This window comes from Pseudorca crassidens, chromosome 1 (assembly GCF_039906515.1).
Source record: "Pseudorca crassidens isolate mPseCra1 chromosome 1, mPseCra1.hap1, whole genome shotgun sequence".
Classification (NCBI taxonomy): Eukaryota; Metazoa; Chordata; class Mammalia; order Artiodactyla; family Delphinidae; genus Pseudorca; species Pseudorca crassidens.
In genome coordinates this window covers 65,174,471-65,192,998 of record NC_090296.1, presented here as the reverse complement: position 1 = coordinate 65,192,998, position 18,528 = coordinate 65,174,471, and the positions used below count along the sequence as shown (strand labels likewise).

The window sequence follows — 18,528 nt, the reverse complement described above, 5'->3', positions numbered from 1 at the left end:
GATGTATCCCCGGCCAGTCTCCTAAACTCCTCCATTCTTCCTTCTTGCTAACCACGTGACTCTCTCACACGAAACCCTTCCTCGGTGCCACATAGAGTCCTCATTCTTCCATGAGCAGGGGTTCCAGACTTAACAGGTAAAACTACAGCCTTCCCAGCTAAATTTGAAACGTACATGCAATATTTGGGTCATACTAAAAAAAGCAGTCATCGTTTATCTGAAATTCAAATTTAACAAGGCTGTGTGTTCATCTGGGAACCGTCATTAGGAGTAAGCTCTGCTATTGCCACCATCTCTTCCACAAGCCCCACCTCTGCTTCTTCACCTTTATTGAAGCCCTTTTCCCTTAGAGCCCAATACTCTAGAAACTTGCTCTTAACAGAGGCCATGATTCATTCCTACGCTTCTGACTCTCCCAGCATGAAAGAGCAGTGGTTATCACCCGGCGCTCCCACTGCCGCTTCCGCAACATTTCCCCCAACCTCAGCATATAAAAACTTCCTCTTAAAAAAGAACAAAACAGCATTCCTTACCTGTTCTCAATGCCGCTGTCTGTCAACACCCACACCTTTCGTGAACCTTCCTCAATGGCGAAGGCTGGTGCTATAAGGTCTGCGCAGCCGTCTCCACCGGACGGCAACAGACGCCAGAGTCAGAGTATCCAGGATGGGTCCCGATTCCACACAGATTTCCTCGACTGCCAAAGCTCAACAAACTCATTTCTTGACTTACCTATAGTTACCCACTGGCACAGCCATTCCTTGACCTTTAACCATGCTTCATTTTTAAAATGCCAACTACCTGTTAGAAAAAATAGAGAAAACCTTTCTAAGGTATGAGAGCAACAAAAAAAAAGTTACAAAGGGAAAAATGTATAGATTTCTCTATATAAAATTTAAAAAACATATGTTTATCAATGAACATCCTAAACAGAAGTAAAAGGCAAAAAAATGGGGAAATGTTTGCAAGAAATATGGCAAAGATAATATCCTTAATACATATATCTAAGTATCTCATTCAAATTGATAAGAAAAGAGAGTAAAACTCAATTGGAAAATAGAGGACATAAATGAGTCACTGAAAAAAATTCAAGTAGCCAGTAAGTATGTATTAAAACATTATTCAACATCATTAGAAAGAAAAATGCAAATTAAGCACGTGAGATGTTTCTACATATTGCTTTTCAGGGTATCTTCTCTGTATCTTCTGCTAATTTAATATTTTTAGCAAACAAGAAATATATTAAGATGGCACTTAATATGGACATCAAACACTGCTGAGAAACATATAAACTGATAACACAGCACAACTTTTCTGGAAAACAAATTGTACATATTAGCTTTAAACAAAAAAGCTTATCCTCTTTGACCCAGTAATACTCTTTCTAGAAATCCACCCAAAGACGTGATAAGAAAGTTGAAGGAAGATTAATTTCAAAGAAATTCATCACCATGTAATGGAACATTACAGAGCCAGGAAAAATAGTGTATTTGAAAGTGATGAACTGATGTAGGCACGTGCAGATACTATCATTTCTTATTTTTAAAGTTGCCTTGCAACCAAGGCCGCTAGAGCCCCAACGTCCTTTTATTCCCCAAACAGTGTCTAATCAAAGCCCAGCTATTATCCCCTAGTGAGCTGTGACTTTTTTTTAACATTAAAAAATGTAGGAGATATGGGTGTGATCCCACTTTTGAAATAAATATATAAATTAATAGTAAATAAGGCAGCAACAAAACATATTAGTGTTAATAGTGACTGTAGCTGGGGATAAGGTTACTGGGTTGTTGTTTTTTTTCTTATTTATACTTTTGCATATCTTCCGATTTTTCTATGAATGTAGAAAATATATATAGATCAAAAAGATGAACTTGGGCTCCCCTGGTGGCGCAGTGGTTGAGAGTCCACCTGCCGATGCAGGGGACACGGGTTCGTGCCCCGGTCCGGGAAGATCCCACATGCCGCGGAGCGGCTGGGCCCGTGAGCCATGGCTGCTGGGCCTGCACGTCCGGAGCCTGTGCTCCGCAATGGGAGAGGCCACAACAGTGAGAGGCCCACGTACCGCAAAAAAAAAAAAAAAAAAAGATGAACTTGTTTAAAAGCAACAAATAGCATTCTCACAAATCATTTTGGGAAGAAAGCCCCCCCTTACCGGCTGTCTCACCCACGTCACCACCTCTACCCCACCACTACCCCTGTCATTCTTTCCTGTTCCCCAGCTCATCACTCTATCCATCCTCACTTGATTGTCTCTTAACCCTTTGGAGTCCCTCACTCTATTGTCTTTCTTTCATTACCACTGAGCCTGCTCCCATCCCTGGGAAAAACCCACTATCCTGAGCAATGCCTTGAAAAACCACAAAGCCATTATTATTAGGGTACCCTAGAAAATCAGTGCGCTTACAGTTAAGTCATGCAACTTCTAACCACTGTGTAATCTTATTGCTTATTTTCTATTGATCCTCCTTGCTTCGCCCACATGAGCTGCTCCACAGCTTTTTTCTTTACTCTCAAAATCCCCTCCTTCTCCTACTTCCTTTATCTCAGCAAACGACCTTTACTCTATTGAGATTAAGTTGTTCAGCGCGGTTCCCATCACCCTCCCCCTCTCCCTTTTTTTGCTCACATCCTTTTTTTTCTTCCCCCCATTTCAGAGGCTCACCTCTTTTTCTGTGTTACTAACGAAATAGCCCTTAGGATTTAAATTCTTCAATTAGCATTTCTAATACAGACAACTTTAAACTCAGTCCTCTCAATCAATAAACATACTCAGCTCTCTTTATTTTCATCACCAAATTCACCAAAGAGAAGTAATCACTTATTTACTCAATCTTTATCCCACTTTTCTACTGAAGCTGCTCTCTCTGGAGATCCTCAAATAAATGACAATGCCAATAGGTTCATCTGGGAGGCACAGGACACTCTGGAAAATTCTTAGTGACCCCTCCCTTAGTTTCCTACATGTTAAATTATTCACCTTTAGTATATCACTTATTTTAATTTTGGACAAAAGTCCAAAGGGTGACAGTTCTAGAATTTCATCGTCACTGGCACATATCTATGCAAATAATAGTTTTCCGTAAAGCTATTTACCAGCGCAGAGCGATGAAGCTGCAACTCGAATCATGAGCCCGGAGCTGTGGCATCTTCACCCCGACATCCACATGACTTAGTGTTCTGTGACCACACAACAAAAATGTGGCCCTCATCGCTCGCTAACCCCTTACCCTGCATCGCTCTTCTTTCGAGCATTAAGCACTTCCAGAAACGGTTATATATTTTCCCCTCCTCCCAAATGTAAGCACTGTTATAAACAGTCCCAGCTCATTATAGATACTCATTACGTATTTAATGTAAATAACTGAACAAAGACTGAGCGAGCTATAACGTCCAGTATATGCTTACATGTGCTGCGTGAAATACTCCTTGTCTTTAGGGCTATGTGCCGAGTAAGGACCAGGAGTTCCAGGCACAGGCAGAAGATCAACCTTCAACAACCTAAAAGGTGCCCTCTCAGGCCACACATCTGCACTTTGCAGGTGGAGAGCGATACTTTGTGTATCAATGGTTTGAATCACTGCCTGATTTTTCACCCAGTGCTGCATAACTGTTTCTCATCACATGGCATTGTTGTAGTTAGTCACAGACCTTTTAAGCAATGGAAAGGCAGAATGCATATGTGTGTGTCTGCAAGTGCCTCTGTAACCAGACTCCTCTATATGACTCCTTTTGAAAATATGGTATGTCGACAACATCTGTGCCTGAGATGGAGATTTGGCCAGAATGCTAAGAAAATAAACGTGGCAGTTCAACTCGATACTGGCAACCAGTTACTGCCCCATGGATAGGCTGCACCGAAGATTCATGTATATAAAATAGTATATTAAAGTAAACTTACAAAAGCAAAGAGCAATCATTGCAACCATAATTTTTTCTTCCTCTTTGGGATTCTAATTTTAAAAGCATTAAAGAAGACAGCTGCTCATGCTGTGATATGCGCTAAACAGCCTGAAGGATGGAAAAAAATATATTTGTAGCTCATAATAACTATTGACCTTTCTGATATACAATGTTCTCTGTGTTAGCTATTCGGTTCTATCAACAGTGAAGATTGAACATGACTTTTTAATAGAAAACATGGGGTTTCAAGCTGCCTTCACAAAGGTGTTTATGTATTGTTATTTTGTTTTGTACTACAAAGACTAAGTCCTGATGCCCTTTGTCTGACATCGTGTTTGTCGTTAAAAAAAGAAAGAAAGAAAGGAAAGGAAGGAAGGAAATAAAAGAAGGAAACAGAAAAGGCAAAAAAGCCTCAATGTTATTGAGTATGTTTTATATGAGGAATTGGCTCGTAACCACTTTATAGTCATGATAAAAGCACTGCCACACTCGATCCCACAAGCAATATTGGTAATGGAATCCAAGCAGCATCCCGGGAGGACATGCTATATTTTTCTCCCAGAATAGATCCCTCAAGTGGCAACATTTATAGGGAGCCTCCAGTAAGATTTAAAACCGTTGCAGTATTCAGATGGCATGTTCTTTGGAGTACACAGCCTGCTGCAGAACGGGTCATGTGGGATCTCATAGACTCTCAAAGTCTATCTTTCCAATACCCAGTCTTTCCCCTTGAACTTTCCTGAAGCTTAGCAGTTGTGTATAGAAACACCCACTGGTAGCAGCTTGGCTCTGACACTGTGTGTATTTCCCCCAGAGTGGCATCATCCAAACACCAACTGTGGAGCAGCAGGCGGCAGCTGAACACGCTCCTCTCCCTCAGGGGACAGCCCCCCAAGTAGCAACCCCAACCTTATGCGTTGCAATTCTCATCCGAGGCGTTGCCGGGGAGCTTGTGCTGACAGGTGGCATGGGATGGCAGATGATTATTTTTGCCTCTTTTTTCGGTGGATTATTTTTAATGTTATACTGAGAGAAGTTTATTACATCATTATTGAACCACAATTATTTTCACAGCTATGCTCTGGAGTTTCAGTTAATGATTCACAAGTTTCTAAACAAAGCTGAAGACACAACTCAGTGGGAGCAGGAATCAGCCCTAATGAGACTTCAATAAATTTGGCTTTTCCGTCAAACTCCAGAGCAAGCACTGACGCTGAGAGAGGCTGATTGCCGAGCCAGAGGGTAGCGGCTGCAACTGCATTGGCCTGACATCCAAAAGGTGGTACAACTTGGGTCCACAGAAAATGCTGGGCACTGCCTCCCCGCCAGTGGCCGAGGATCTCAGTGTAGCCTACGAAGGCCCATCACCCCCTTCAAAGTCACCCTGGCACATGGTTGAGGATGGTAGAGGACAGCCCAGTGGGATGGAAACCAACTCGCAAAAGACAGAGAGCAAAGTATTCTCTAATTCTGGACGAAAGCAGGCCAATCCTCTTTTAACGACCACACCCACTAGTCCATGACTCTCAAAATAACACTTAGCAAAAAATGCTTCCTTAGAAATGAATATAAGAAGAGGACATAATGGTTCCTTCTCCTCCAAAAAAGAAAAAAAGACTTCTTGGGACAAGAGGTTTGGTGTGAGAGAATGGGCAGGGGTAAAATGAATAATTCTTCTTAAAAGAATGCATCCGAATATTACTGAATCCAACATGCAAACTGAGTGCCTACTTATGTAAAACGTAATCCTAGGCACTTGAGGCGGATGCGTGGGGGCTGGAGAAGAGCAGGGAATAGATACAAAAAAGATAAGCAAGACGTCAAGCCTGCCTTTCAAGGTATCACAGTCTTGCAGATGACGCTGTTGACAGCACCTTTTGCAAACTGCACATTTTAAAAAATCAGTTGAGCATTGAAAACACAGACCCCACTTAGAAAATCAGCACTGCAGGTAGTTTTCCTTACATATGTGAATTCACCAGGTACTGACACTCTGGGCAAGGCATTCCTTCTCAAAATCACATGAGTTTTACCCACGTACACGGTTGTCACATATCAAAACAAGGCTATGATTTGTCCAAAAAGAGGTTCCACGTGGGTGTTATATTATCTATCTTTGCATAACAAATTACCCTCAATACTGATAGATTTTTAAAAAGCAAAGATATCCCATTCTAGAGGTCAGGGATCCAGGAGCAGCTTGTCAGGGTTAGCTGTAGCTTGGGATCTCTCATGAGGTTGCCATAGAGAGGTCAGTCAGAGCAGAGTCATCTGAACGCTTGATTGGGGCAGGAGGGTCCACATCTAAGCTCACTCACGTGACTGAGAGTAGGAAGCCTCAGTGCCTCACTACCTTAGCCTCCCCATAGGGCTGCTCAAGTGTCCTTACAATACGGCAGCTGGTTCCCATCAGAGTGAATGACCCGGGAGACAGCAACAAGGAAGCCACGCTGCCTGTTATGACCAAGTCATACACCGCCAACTCTGCCACACGCTATTTATTAGAAGTAAGTCACCAAGTCTAGCCCACACTCAAGGGGAAAGGAAGTAGGCTACACCTTGTGGGAGGAGGAGTATTGAAGAATTTGTGGCATTTTTAGATAACCACAGCTGTCATCCTGGATAAACATAAAATCCACTGGGACAATTTCCGTGAGAAAAGATTTATTTTTCCCATTGGCCTACTATGGGGAAACTAAGTTGGGGAGATCTTATTACATTAATGCCAATGTTTAATGAATATTAGTTATTGAATATATTAAATATATATAAATAATACATGTATGTATATATACACATATATTTTATATATATTTATTTATATATATACATATATACACACACACACGTATATGTATATACATGTAAATCTTTGCTGTGGGTTTAAGGAACCATGCTATGTGCTATAGGGAATCAAAGTTAGACCTGTCTCCACCCTGCTGCCCCAGCATAAGAGATAAAATGAGAATATAAATAAATGTAAGAACTGGAATATTGGACATATCATGAACTTTGGAGTCAAACAGATCATGGCTGTGTGCTCTGCCACTGACTATCTGGGAGACTCGGACAACATATATTTTTATATAATAATAAAGATTTGGTATTTTCCTCTGTCAGCTTGGGCTAAGTTATGTTGCAGTAAATAAAACAATCCCCAAATTACAACAAAGATTATTTCTGTGAGGGTGGGCTAAAGAGTCTGTCCCACATTTTCCTCATTCCAAGACCCGGGCTGATGGACCAGCCACCATCTGAAATGTTGGAAGTCACCAGAGCAGAGAGAAAGAGAAAGTAGCGCCTCGTGACCTGCTTTTCTCAAGAATTCCACCTGAAAGTGACACGACTTTTGCTCACATTCCACTGGCCACAGAAAGCCACATGATCAAACCTAACTTCCAAGAGGCTAAGGAAGTGCAGGAAAATTTTTGTAAGAAAAGAAAGAACTTGTTACATACTTGACATATACTCATTCTCAAGTTCTAAAGTACATCAGTATCTAACAAAGGTAACAGCATACGCCAGTGAAACAGATTGGCTTTATCAAGATAACTGCAAAATGAACCAACATCTCTTCCCTTGTCTTGTGAAAGTCATTTTGGTTGTTCGCACTTTGCACAGAATTTCTGAAAAAGGAAAGATTCATTTAGGCAATGAAATGGTGGAAGAGTATATTTCACTTCATATCTTAATAACTTAGCCCAATGCCACGTCTCCTTTAAAAGGAAAAATACTGTGTTCACACTTGAGGAGTTTTGACTTTTCTCAAAACTTTTCTTTTCTCCCCCACCCCCATCAGGATCTGATGGCAGTTGGAGGCTCTGACACTAGGGCTGCACCACAGACATTTGGAGTGTGCTAAAAAGAAAGGCCCTCTTTCTGCTTTGGCCTCATCCACTTGCAGGGACCCTGGAGAGAATCCCAGAAGTGCTCAGAATATACCTGGCCCTTGGCTTGGCCAGTGAGAACTAGATGGTTCTCAGCCACCGACCTTCATCACCACCTCCTGCCCCTTCATAATAACAAGGAAGCAGCAACTACAGTACCAGTTAGGAAATTATAAACAGAGGTGGAATAATGCAGATATACTTTCACCTTATGGTGGAATTTGCCAACATAAAAATTATTACAACTTTTGCTATGAATTGTTCTGTAAATTTCACAAAATATGCAAAAACTGACATTTCAAGAGCTGAGATCATTTAGATTTACTTAAAAGTTGAGGCCCTTGAGATTCACCAAAAGAGAGTCTATTTCTTTATCTAGCTTTCAGTTGTGTGGATCTTGTTTTTGTTTTCTTTTTCAGCTCCTTGTTTATAATTCATAGGTCAAAACTGGCCATATCTGGGCTTTGACCACTTAATCCGGCTTCACCCATCAATTTCTCCTTTGTCTCTGGCAGCAGATATAACTTCTCTGAATCCCAAATTTCTTATGAGATTATGCAGCAATCATGGCCTGTCTCAAAAAGCTGACAGAAAAGCGTGTGAGATCTAGAAAGCACTCCAATACGCTTTTTTGACCTAGATTGGTTCCACGGTCTTAATAGAGCAGAAGTCCTAAGGATACTTTTCTCACTATTTTGTCCTCTCTTCATATCCGCCCAACACACACACACACACACCCTTTCTCTATTCAGTGCTACAGTCATGTCGCACGTCACCAAGGCCATGCTCCCTTGGTTCTCTCCCAATAGAGCCTTCATCACAATCCGTGCTTTTCACCTGAGACACTTAGAAAGCTTCTGTTCTAAAGTGGCTACTCCTGTCACATGCAGATAATATGTCTCTTTGCGTGAGAGACACCACTGTCAGAGCTGGGATAACCAGAGCATATTTGCCAGCCCTTGAGCAAACGTGGCTGCGTACGTGTGTGCTGGGAATGAGTTTGTCACGTATCCTTTGAAAGGGCCAGTGTGGCAGGTTACTTCTGTCCCTGTCCTCAGAATTAGAAGGCCGTGTGGAATTAAAGCAGAAATCTTTATCAGAAATCAAACTCTTTTCGAAGTTGCCCTCTCTCTTCTCCCTGACCACCCCCCAAATCCCCATGCTCTTGAAAGACAGCTTGAGGACCAGTTTAGATTTTCAATCTCAGCTCCACTGGGGCAAAATCTAACCTCAGCATTCCTCTCACACCAGTTGTCCTGGGTTTAATGAACGCTGCTCCTGTATATGCTGGAGATTTAACACATGGGGCAGGGGGATGGGGGCGTTATATTCACTGCCCAGCCAGAGCAGTACGCAGCATTCTGCTCCACAGCTCATGGGAAGCTCGTGTCTCCCGTTGTGTCACCCAGCGGGAAGCACCTTTGCTGGGGTCTCTAAAGTGCCCACTAAGTGTTTACCTGTGCAGTTCCACATACTAAAAACAATAACAATTTCTAACGATGCCTGAATTATTCACAGTTACATGGTTCCTTCCTTCCTGGGTCAGGGTATCCTGGACCTCAGCCATAAAACATAGTTCGCTTTTCTGGGAAGTTGCATTTTTGCTCAGCTGTTGCAAACACAGTCTCGCTGAACAGAGCTGAACTGTTGAGGCTAAGTCTGTGGTGTGGATTCTGATGGCTTCACATTAGTTCAAGTCTCCGAGGACCAGGGCCAATAAATGTGAAAAGGACACTAGTAGATTGGCATACTTTTCTACTTCCACCAGGATGAAAAAGTGCTATAAATTAAGTCTAACCTTAAATGTATAATCTGTCCTTGGGAGGAAGGAAAAAAAAAAAAGGATATAGCATCTTCAAGCTCTTGGCATCCCTTACGAGAAAAAATTGGTTCTAAGGGTCTCTGATCTTGTGTTTTAGTAAAATAGAACTGCACGGCTGACTGACAGTTCTGATCTAAAGCATTTACGTTTAAGTTTTGATCTCTCTGCTTTTGATTAAAACTAATGAGCTCATTTAATTCAAAATGGGAATCTCTGATAAGAGAAATAAGGTTGATGTGATTGGATTAGAGGGGCAAATTAAACTCTTAGAGCAGAAGTTTGTGCTTATATAGTGTATTAAAAAGCTGTTGGCGTATTATAGCGTGTTAGATGATGAGAAAAATTTCATAGTAATTCATATTTAATCAGAAGAAATGAAAGTACTAAATATAACATGGCTCTGCTTTTCCCTCGAGTGATAAAAAGCTGTACATTGAAAATGACATCAGATCCGTGCTCTCTAAGACAAAAAAAAGAAGAAAATCTTAAGAGAGACACATAAGAAGGGGCACTTGTCAGTGGTTCCATCACCCCAGAAGAGAAATGCTATAAATATAGGAAAATATAGTCATATTAAGACAAGAATGATACAAGAAAAGCCTTAGACCACAAATAGCGAGGCTTCTGTTATTAGAGTAGATCGTATTTTTCTTTCATCTGAGCATCGAGTCTAATATAAAAAGTAGACATTTCTTTCCCTTAAAAATGTATGGGAGGGGCTTCCCTGGTGGCGCAGTGGTTAAGAGTCCGCCTGCCGATGCAGGGTACGTGGGTTCGTGCCCCGGTGCGGGAGGATCCCACGTGCCGCGGAGCGGCTGGGCCCGTGAGCCATGGCCGCCGAGCCTGCGCGTCCGGAGCCTGTGCTCCGCAGCGGGAGAGGCCACAACGGTGAGAGGCCCGAGTACCGCAAAAAAAAAAAAAAGTATGGGATATGTTTCATAATTTAAAACTGAAAAGCTTGTTTTGCCTATTTTTCTCTGTGCTTTAATAGCTATTTTCACACCTACTTAATTCTTAAATCTCTTTACATATATTTCTTGACCTTCATCCTAGGGAAAATTAGTGCTCTTGTAGGGCTGCTCAAAAGAAATTCAATTTTGTTGTTGGACATGTATTTTCACTTACTTTAGAATAAGAGAAACTGTAAACTACTATTTTAGAAGGGTAAAATTAGCATATTATTAGGCTTTAAAACCCCAAAATTAATTTCTTTCCAGGAAAATAAATTTATAAAACACCTTGGAAGTTTATTTTTAAAGGAAATAGATTCACGTTGCCCTCTGGCCCGTTTGCATAAAGGTGGTTTTAGATCAGCAAGGCTGCAAAGTACCATTTTAAGTCAAAACATATTCTGCTTAGTCTAAATACATGTAAAGGGAAAGAGTAACTATCTTGCTTAAGGGAAGCAACTATGGTTTTCTCATATCGGAAGCAAAGAAGTAAAAACATAGAGGCTGTTTTTTATTCTGATGAGGGCAGGGGACGAGCTGCCACTAGAGACAAGAAGAGAAGGTTGACACTGGGAGTACTTTTTGATTCTGTCTGTATATCCCATTCTCAGCCCTCTACCTCGAGTCAATCGAGAAGACTTCATGCCTCTTATTCCCCATAGTGAAGGAAACTGACTCAGAAGAGCAAGGACACGGGCCAGGGTATGGCTGCCCAATACTGATGGTGCCATGGTTCTCAGAACTCCCCAGTAGGCAACTGATCCAAGAAGGTATTTGCAGGGAGAACAAAAAGCAAGTCATCCTTACTCTCGTTAGAAGCATCTCTGCCCGAGTCTTGGTTCATCCCGTAAATCTCTGGGGTCCATGTTTTTTGTGACTGTTCTCTCCATGTGCCCCAGACAAGCCTCAGGATGTGCTACAGTTACTTACTTACTATCAGACCCCACTTGGGGAGCTGCTGGAACTTAAAAGGCCTGAAAAGCGCTTGCTAGAAACTGGAAAGGGGTTTCTTCAGACACATTAATTTTTCTTTTATATTTTCTGCAAAGTAAACATTTTCTAAATGAGGTAAATTGATTACTACACTCTTAGCACCCATCAGTCATTTATTTTTAGTGAACTCAAGGATCGTACCTGAGCAGTAGCTGAGAGGGGCTGTGTAGAGATCTAAATCATGTGTATGTATTTTTGTATTCTTCAGTGGAATCAACCAGCCCCAGTCTGCTAACCACTGACAACACTCTTGAGCGTTCGTTTTTCATCCGAATGAAATCTACGCTGACCAAACGTGGCGTGCACATCAAATCATCAGGATATAAGGTAAGCTGGGCTCCAGCAGGGGAAAGACTTCTGTCTCGGGTCAATCCTAGGTCACTTGCATTGGGTTTTCCAGCTGCTTTGGGCCCATCTAATCAATACATGTGATCTGGAGCGGCCCACAGGGTTCTTAGTTATCTTCCTGTCTCAAGTCAGGGGATTCATTATACCCCTCATTCTCACTTCAGACAGTGCTGGTGCCCTAAATGCCTCAGCGAGTGTCTTTCCTTAAAACACATGTTAATAATGTATCAAGTGCTTCAGCACATGCTAGAAATTCACTTTGATGGAGAAGGTAAGCCAAATTCACATCAGTCCTTAAGATGACATTCTAGAACTACTACTATAAGAATTCTACTTCTCCCACCTCCCCCTTCCAATCCCCCCTTTCTCTTTAGAGAAAGACTGTCCATTTTAATAACAGCTTGGCCACCAAGATTCATACATGTAGATAAAAAAATCAGGCTGGACATCAGAAATCCTAATTTTGAAATCACAGTGACTGAACATTCAGTCACACCTTAGCATAGATAGAACACTCCACATACAGAAAATATGTTCCGCACAACAGCAAAGACCAAGTCCAGAGTCGTAATCTACATTATTACCATTCTAAGGTTAAGGATATAAAAGCTTTCTAATCTTGGGAAATTCCAACGTTTCAGTTACTATAGCAACATAAATTAAGACCTATGAAATTCATGAAATGCCTTTGGCAACCCGAATCTTATCAGTTTTACAACACACTAACCAATCTTTCAAACAATGTTTATTATATGAGGAGGGCAAACAGATGGAATACACTGTCGCTGTGGCCGGCATGACCTTTCCCCACTGGGGAGTCTAGAGCTTCCAGTAGCCCAGTTCTTGTGGGACAATGCCATAACCTTGTCAGGGATGGTAACGGTCATTTTCATCAGGCTTTAAAAACCTTACATAAGTCATCAGGAGGCTAGCAGCTGTAGAAAAGTTAGAATCAGGCATTTTCTTTGACATTAATTCTTCTGTAAAAAGGAAGGTTGTGGTAAAGCAGGTCCTTCTAAGGATGACTTTTAGCTGAGCTGTCCTACAGCCCAAAGGGCACATGTGGAACACCCTTAACCTTTAACAGGGTTCAAAGCAAGGGAGAGGCCCCCCGGGCAGCGCCCTGTGCAGTAGCTCCCCCTACAGAGGGATTTGTTGGCCTGTTACAAAGGGATATGTCGGAGGACAGAAAACAGACTATCTTTAGGACCATCATGTATTTTTCTGCCTCACGGAAACACTGTACATTTATTAGTTGTTAACTGTGTAGCCTTAGCCAGTTTGGAATTCTATAAGCAAACTATAGGTGTAGTGATTATTGTCATTTTAATGCCAGAAAGATGCATTCTTGGCATTCCAACTTTTCTGTCAGCATTTGTTCTTCACCTTTCCTGGTTTTTCCTGGTCTGTAGCAGGCATATCCCAGAAGGGAAGAAGGATGGAAGAGGTGAGGTATATTTTGAAAAAGCAATATCTAGTGTAATTCAGTATCATTAGATAACTTAATTTTTTGAAAACCAACAAAAAATTATTATTACTTTCATACAACAAACTAGAGATTGTAAAGCTCTGCAACATTTTATTTGCCCAGAAGTGGGAGGTATGGTAAAAAAAAAAAATCATAATAACAACAATATAGAGAAATAGTTTGAGTTTCAGTCTAGGCAAGAGACTAAGTGACTTGGGTTCTGTTGGTTCTGTCATTCGGGCAGCTCAGTCAAGCTGTTTGGCTACATGATCTGAAATTGGAGAAGCTAATTTCTTAAATATTGACAGAACATTCATTCATTATTTTGACAAATGTTTATTGAACTCCTAATATGGAGCTTGTTCAAGATCCCAAACTCATCTTTGAACACCAAAAAGTCCCTGCCAACTGCTAACGAACAGGGGGAAAAGAGACCGTAATAAGTAAATAAATGAAGAAGGTGATTTCAGAGAGTGACGAAGGCTAAAACAACAGTAGCTAACATTTGTGTGCACTACAATATGCTGAGCGTGGGACAGCTTATGTGTGTCAGTCCTCATGACAATACAGGAGGAAAGCATTTTCATTGTTTCCATTTTACAGACGAAGAAACTAAGGCTGGAGAGGTTAATTACACACCCAAGTTCACACACTGAAGGGACAGAGCTGGGGTTTGAACTCGGGGAGTCTGGCTCCATGTCCCCTGCACTTAACCACTAGGCCACACTATGAGGCAGAGAGTGAAGCAAGGTAATGTGAGGGAGTGGCTGGTGGGGACCACTTTAGACAGGGTCACAGAAGGTCTCCCTGAGGAGGTGACGTGTCACCTATGGGAGGTGCATGAAAAGGGACCTCCATGAAAATATAAATGGAAGAAGAGTGTTTCTGGAGCTCCTCTGGTTTAGGATTAAGACACCCTGCTCTACGAAGGGAAACAAAATATTAAAAAGCATAACCTTGAACATCCAGGATTAGAAGAGATTCAGAAGCTGTCCCAGTTTCCATCAAATTATATAATGTTAAAGTGAGCATACTCCTCTGACAGCACCTCTTTCTCAAGATATCCTGAAAGTCTCCACCCAATGCTTACTTTCCTCCCCAGAACTGCTAACATGAGAGTTGATTCATCCACTGTTCCCCCAATAAGATGAATCATTCAGCAGACCCAGATCTCCCCTCCGCCTCCACAGTGAACTTCCCTCATTAATTAACCTTGTCTGGAAGTTAGTGGAAGAGCTGATGAGAAGCCGTGACATGACACAGCTGAGTAACATCCCTATTTATCTGTTCATTCTCAGTAAATAAATCTAACAGCTTATAAAACATTCAAATAAAACTGGTAATCACCCCACCACCACACAATAAACACAAATAAAAAGAAACAGAGATGATAATTTCTCCATACTCCCAATATCCTCCCTAATTTATTACCATTGTTTGCTTCTTTCCTTTCCCTTAGTTAAAGATGCAAGATGTTAAGCCTTGCTCAGTGCATGTCACTATATTTCTCTTCATTTTTTCTGTGTCCTTGGCACATGGGCTGTTCTCACTTTCTCCATCACTTTTTAGTGTTATCGTTGTTGTCACTGACAGTAATAATAGTAGCAGAAGTACCACTTATTGAACGTTGGCAGGCACCGTACTGCTTTATACTTATTTTGTCTAATCCCCACAACTTTATATAAAAACTTCCTCTGTGCCGGGCATTGTTCAAGCTTTACGTTCTATTATTATGCCCATTTTGCAGGTGGTGAAACTGAGGCTTTCAACGTTTCAATACTTTGCCTATATTCCTTCTTACAGCTCTTAAGTAGCTACTGAGGAGCCAGGATTGATCCAGTCATTTAGGTTCCAGAGTCTGCCCTGTTCACTCCTCTGCTTCAATGCTTAATGGATTAAGTCCAAAGAAGCACTCAGCACAAACTGGACCTCAGCAAAGGAAAAATTAATCTAAGTTTTTAAAAGAAAATCCTCTTGTCTGATTAAGACCTTCCCTTGGTGGCTCAGCATATTCCACAGCACTAGTGGACAGAGATTTACCTTCCTTTCTAGGGTATATGATACCCACTCAGATACCCAGGACCAAGAATTCTAGCCAAAGAAGCGTCAGTCTGGATCTGCTAATTCAGGTAGAGAGGAGGATATAAACTGGCGTTGCTTCCACACCCCAGGCCTCAGGAAAGTCACCCTCTCTCCTCCGATGAAGTTTCCCAGCTGTGAGCTGACATTCCTCGTCTCTGTCCCCATTTGCTTTGAAATCCCCAGGGGTGCATTAGCTCGATCAGCCACTTTTTAAGCCTCAGGGGCTTCCTTGTTGTTCAGGTCTCATTGCTGGCCACGTATCTTAACATAACAGGGCTCTTCCTTTCAGTAGCACCGCATCAATATTCTGCCTTCTCGATTAGGTCTAGGTCTGGGGGAACTTCTCAGGTATAGCACAGGAGACAAAAGGAGATGATGTAGTCAGGGAAATCAGAGAAGGAAAGACTTATAGGGTAGCCTCCTTACCTCTTGTCTTTGGAGGATAGTTTCCTTCGGGGTGGTACTGTCCATCTTATAACCTATTCTTAAATGCCCACCGGCACCACTGTGATTTCTAGAGTATTTATCCACACACATGGTGATGCCCTACCTCTCAAGGTATGGTAGAACATCCTCGACTGGGGAACACAGACAGAGAGAGAATCTCTGTTATGTTTATACAGTGCTGAGAATGACTCCTTGAAAATCCTCAAGTTCCGGGAGTTCCTGCTCTGACACATACAAACAGATTACTAAGGGAGGATGGGGGAGCTCCAGACACCTAAAAATAAACAGTCCCCCATCTGGGATGATTTGGCCATGGATTTGCCTGTAGCTACGTGTTGAGCTAAATGATTTCTGAAATCTATCCAACCTCCTCATGGTATAAAGAGTCAAAGTATAAATAATAATAGAGAAAATACTGTGTAGGTCTGCTAGTTTATTCAGGCTGCTGATATAATTCAGCTTTAAGAATCTCTGTCGTCAGAAAGAGCAAGACAAATACCGTATGCTAACACATATATATGGAATTTAAGGAAAAATAAATATCATGAAGAACCTAGGGGTAAGACAGGAATAAAGACACAGACCTACTAGAGAACGGACTTGAGGATACGGGAGGGGGAAGGGTGAGCTGTGACAGAGAGAGAGGCATGGACATATATACACTATCAAATGTACAGTAGATAGCTAGTGGGAAGCAGCCGCATAGCACAGGGAGATCAGCTCGGTGCTCTGTGACCACCTAGAGGGGTGGGATAGGGAGGGTGGGAGGAAGCGAGACGTAAGAGGGAAGAGATATTGGAACATATGTATATGTATAACTGATTCACTTTGTTATAAAGCAGAAACTAACACACCATTGTAAAGCAATTATACCCCAATCAAGATGTTAAAAAAAAAAAAAAAGAATCTCTGTCGATATCCAAACATGAGGTAACAAAAGCAAAAATTTAGAGGGTGCTAATTTGCTAAAGGCAATTCTTTTGTCTTTTCTAAGCCCACAAACGTGAACATCTTTTAAATCTTCTCTTGTTCATTTTTTTCAATTCATGGTTGTATCCATTCTGTAGAGTAAGGCACTTCCATAATTTTAACAGTGATTTGTTTTCTTTGGGGTGTCATAGATGCCTTTAAGGATTTGATGAAATTTGTAGCACCTCTCCCAAGGTAAATGCATTTTCCATCAGGAAGTTCTTGAATCCCTGAAGTGTATCCAGTGATTTCAGGTTACAAAACCCTATTTAATATGATGATACCTTTGGTACTTATTAAGAAATCAAGTTAGTGCATCTTCCAGAATTTATTTCACCAATATCACAGTAGTCCTTTCTTTCCTCCACATTTCTCCCTCCCTTTTGCCCATTTAGTGTTAATAATACATATTGAAGTCCTGTGACAAAAGACATCAACTCCTTGCTTACAAAAGGACAAAGTGAAGATTTACGTTTTGATCCCCACGTGCACATAATCTTCTGAAAAAGTATTTCTCAGAAGATATTTTTCATAAAAATAATACCGACTATCAAAAGATTTTATCTGTGGTTGAGAATTATTTTCTGTGGCACATGGTCCTCCTTTGTTTCCTGGTCGCGTCACTAGGATTTCCAATGTCAAAATCACAGCTAGGTCAATTTTAGAGTTGAAGGCTTTTCATATGCAAACGTGTTCCTGATTGTGTATACTGACAAGACTCAGGATGACAGCAGACTAGAAGGGAATTACTACTGTTTCAACTATCTGGGGTTTTAGTTCTTGGTTTAATTCTTATTAAACCAAGTCTATAATACTAAGATATCAACCCCTCCCTCTTGATCACCTGCCACTTTACTGTGCTGCCAGAGTTGGTTGAATCCACCTGTTTCTATTGCCATTCCTCCAGTTTAATGCCTTTTTCTGGACCTGTTGTGAGAAATTCCCAAATTACCTCCCAGCAGATTTACTTCTCCACTCTACCGTGAATTCTGCTCCATTGGAATAGCTTCCCAAAGTCTCAGTGACCATTTACTTCTCTGCTCCTGAGTCTTCAATGGTTCACAGTGCCAACATATTCAAGAATTTGGTCCTTGGCTACCACCATCTCCATCATCCTTTTTTTGGAACTCTTTAGTACTGATGCTCTAATAAAATCAGTCCAATCATCTTTCCTGAAATACATCTGCATACTCACACTGCTGTGCTTTTGGCCATGATATTGTTTTTCCTAAAATGCCATTCTGCCACACTTCCACATAGAAAACTCTTACTCAGCCAGTAATGGTACCACTCAAATATCACTTCTTTTTGCATCTTCCCCAATGCACCTGTCCCTTCTCCTCTGTGCTAGTTTTTACTTAAGCCCTCTGTGCCTTGCTTTTCTCACCTGTAAGATGAAACTATTATTAGTATGTAACCCAAAGAATCTTTCTACAGATCAAATGAGATAACACAGTCTAGCTATTTTCTCTCCATTTTATGAAGCACTTTTATAGAACCTCATATGAACCTCCCAATAATTCTTTTCGGTAATTGTCTCTGTTTCCAATCTTGACGATGGGTACAACTGAGCCACAGAAGTATGAATTGACTTGTCTAAAGTCACATAAATGGTGAACGGCAAAACTGAGAGAAATATCCACATCCTCCAATTTCAAATTC

At 41.3% G+C, this 18,528-nt stretch overlaps 1 protein-coding gene and 1 long non-coding RNA gene across 12 annotated transcripts in view; one reads left to right on the top strand and one right to left on the bottom strand.

Annotated features, from left to right (window-relative positions):
- LOC137224862 (uncharacterized) overlaps positions 1–18,528 on the bottom strand; it is a 204,900-nt gene that overhangs the window by 50,854 nt on the left and 135,518 nt on the right. The window contains exon 3 of the long non-coding RNA XR_010943541.1: positions 534–801. This is a non-coding gene — a long non-coding RNA (uncharacterized lncRNA). The remainder of the gene's footprint in view (positions 1–533; positions 802–18,528) is intronic.
- Positions 1–18,528, top strand: part of NPAS3 (neuronal PAS domain protein 3) — an 871,164-nt gene that overhangs the window by 791,938 nt on the left and 60,698 nt on the right. For all 11 annotated transcript variants that reach the window (XM_067737808.1, XM_067737815.1, XM_067737799.1 and 8 more), the window contains one exon: positions 11,761–11,879. In XM_067737808.1, the coding sequence (XP_067593909.1) occupies positions 11,761–11,879 (119 nt within the window). The remainder of the gene's footprint in view (positions 1–11,760; positions 11,880–18,528) is intronic.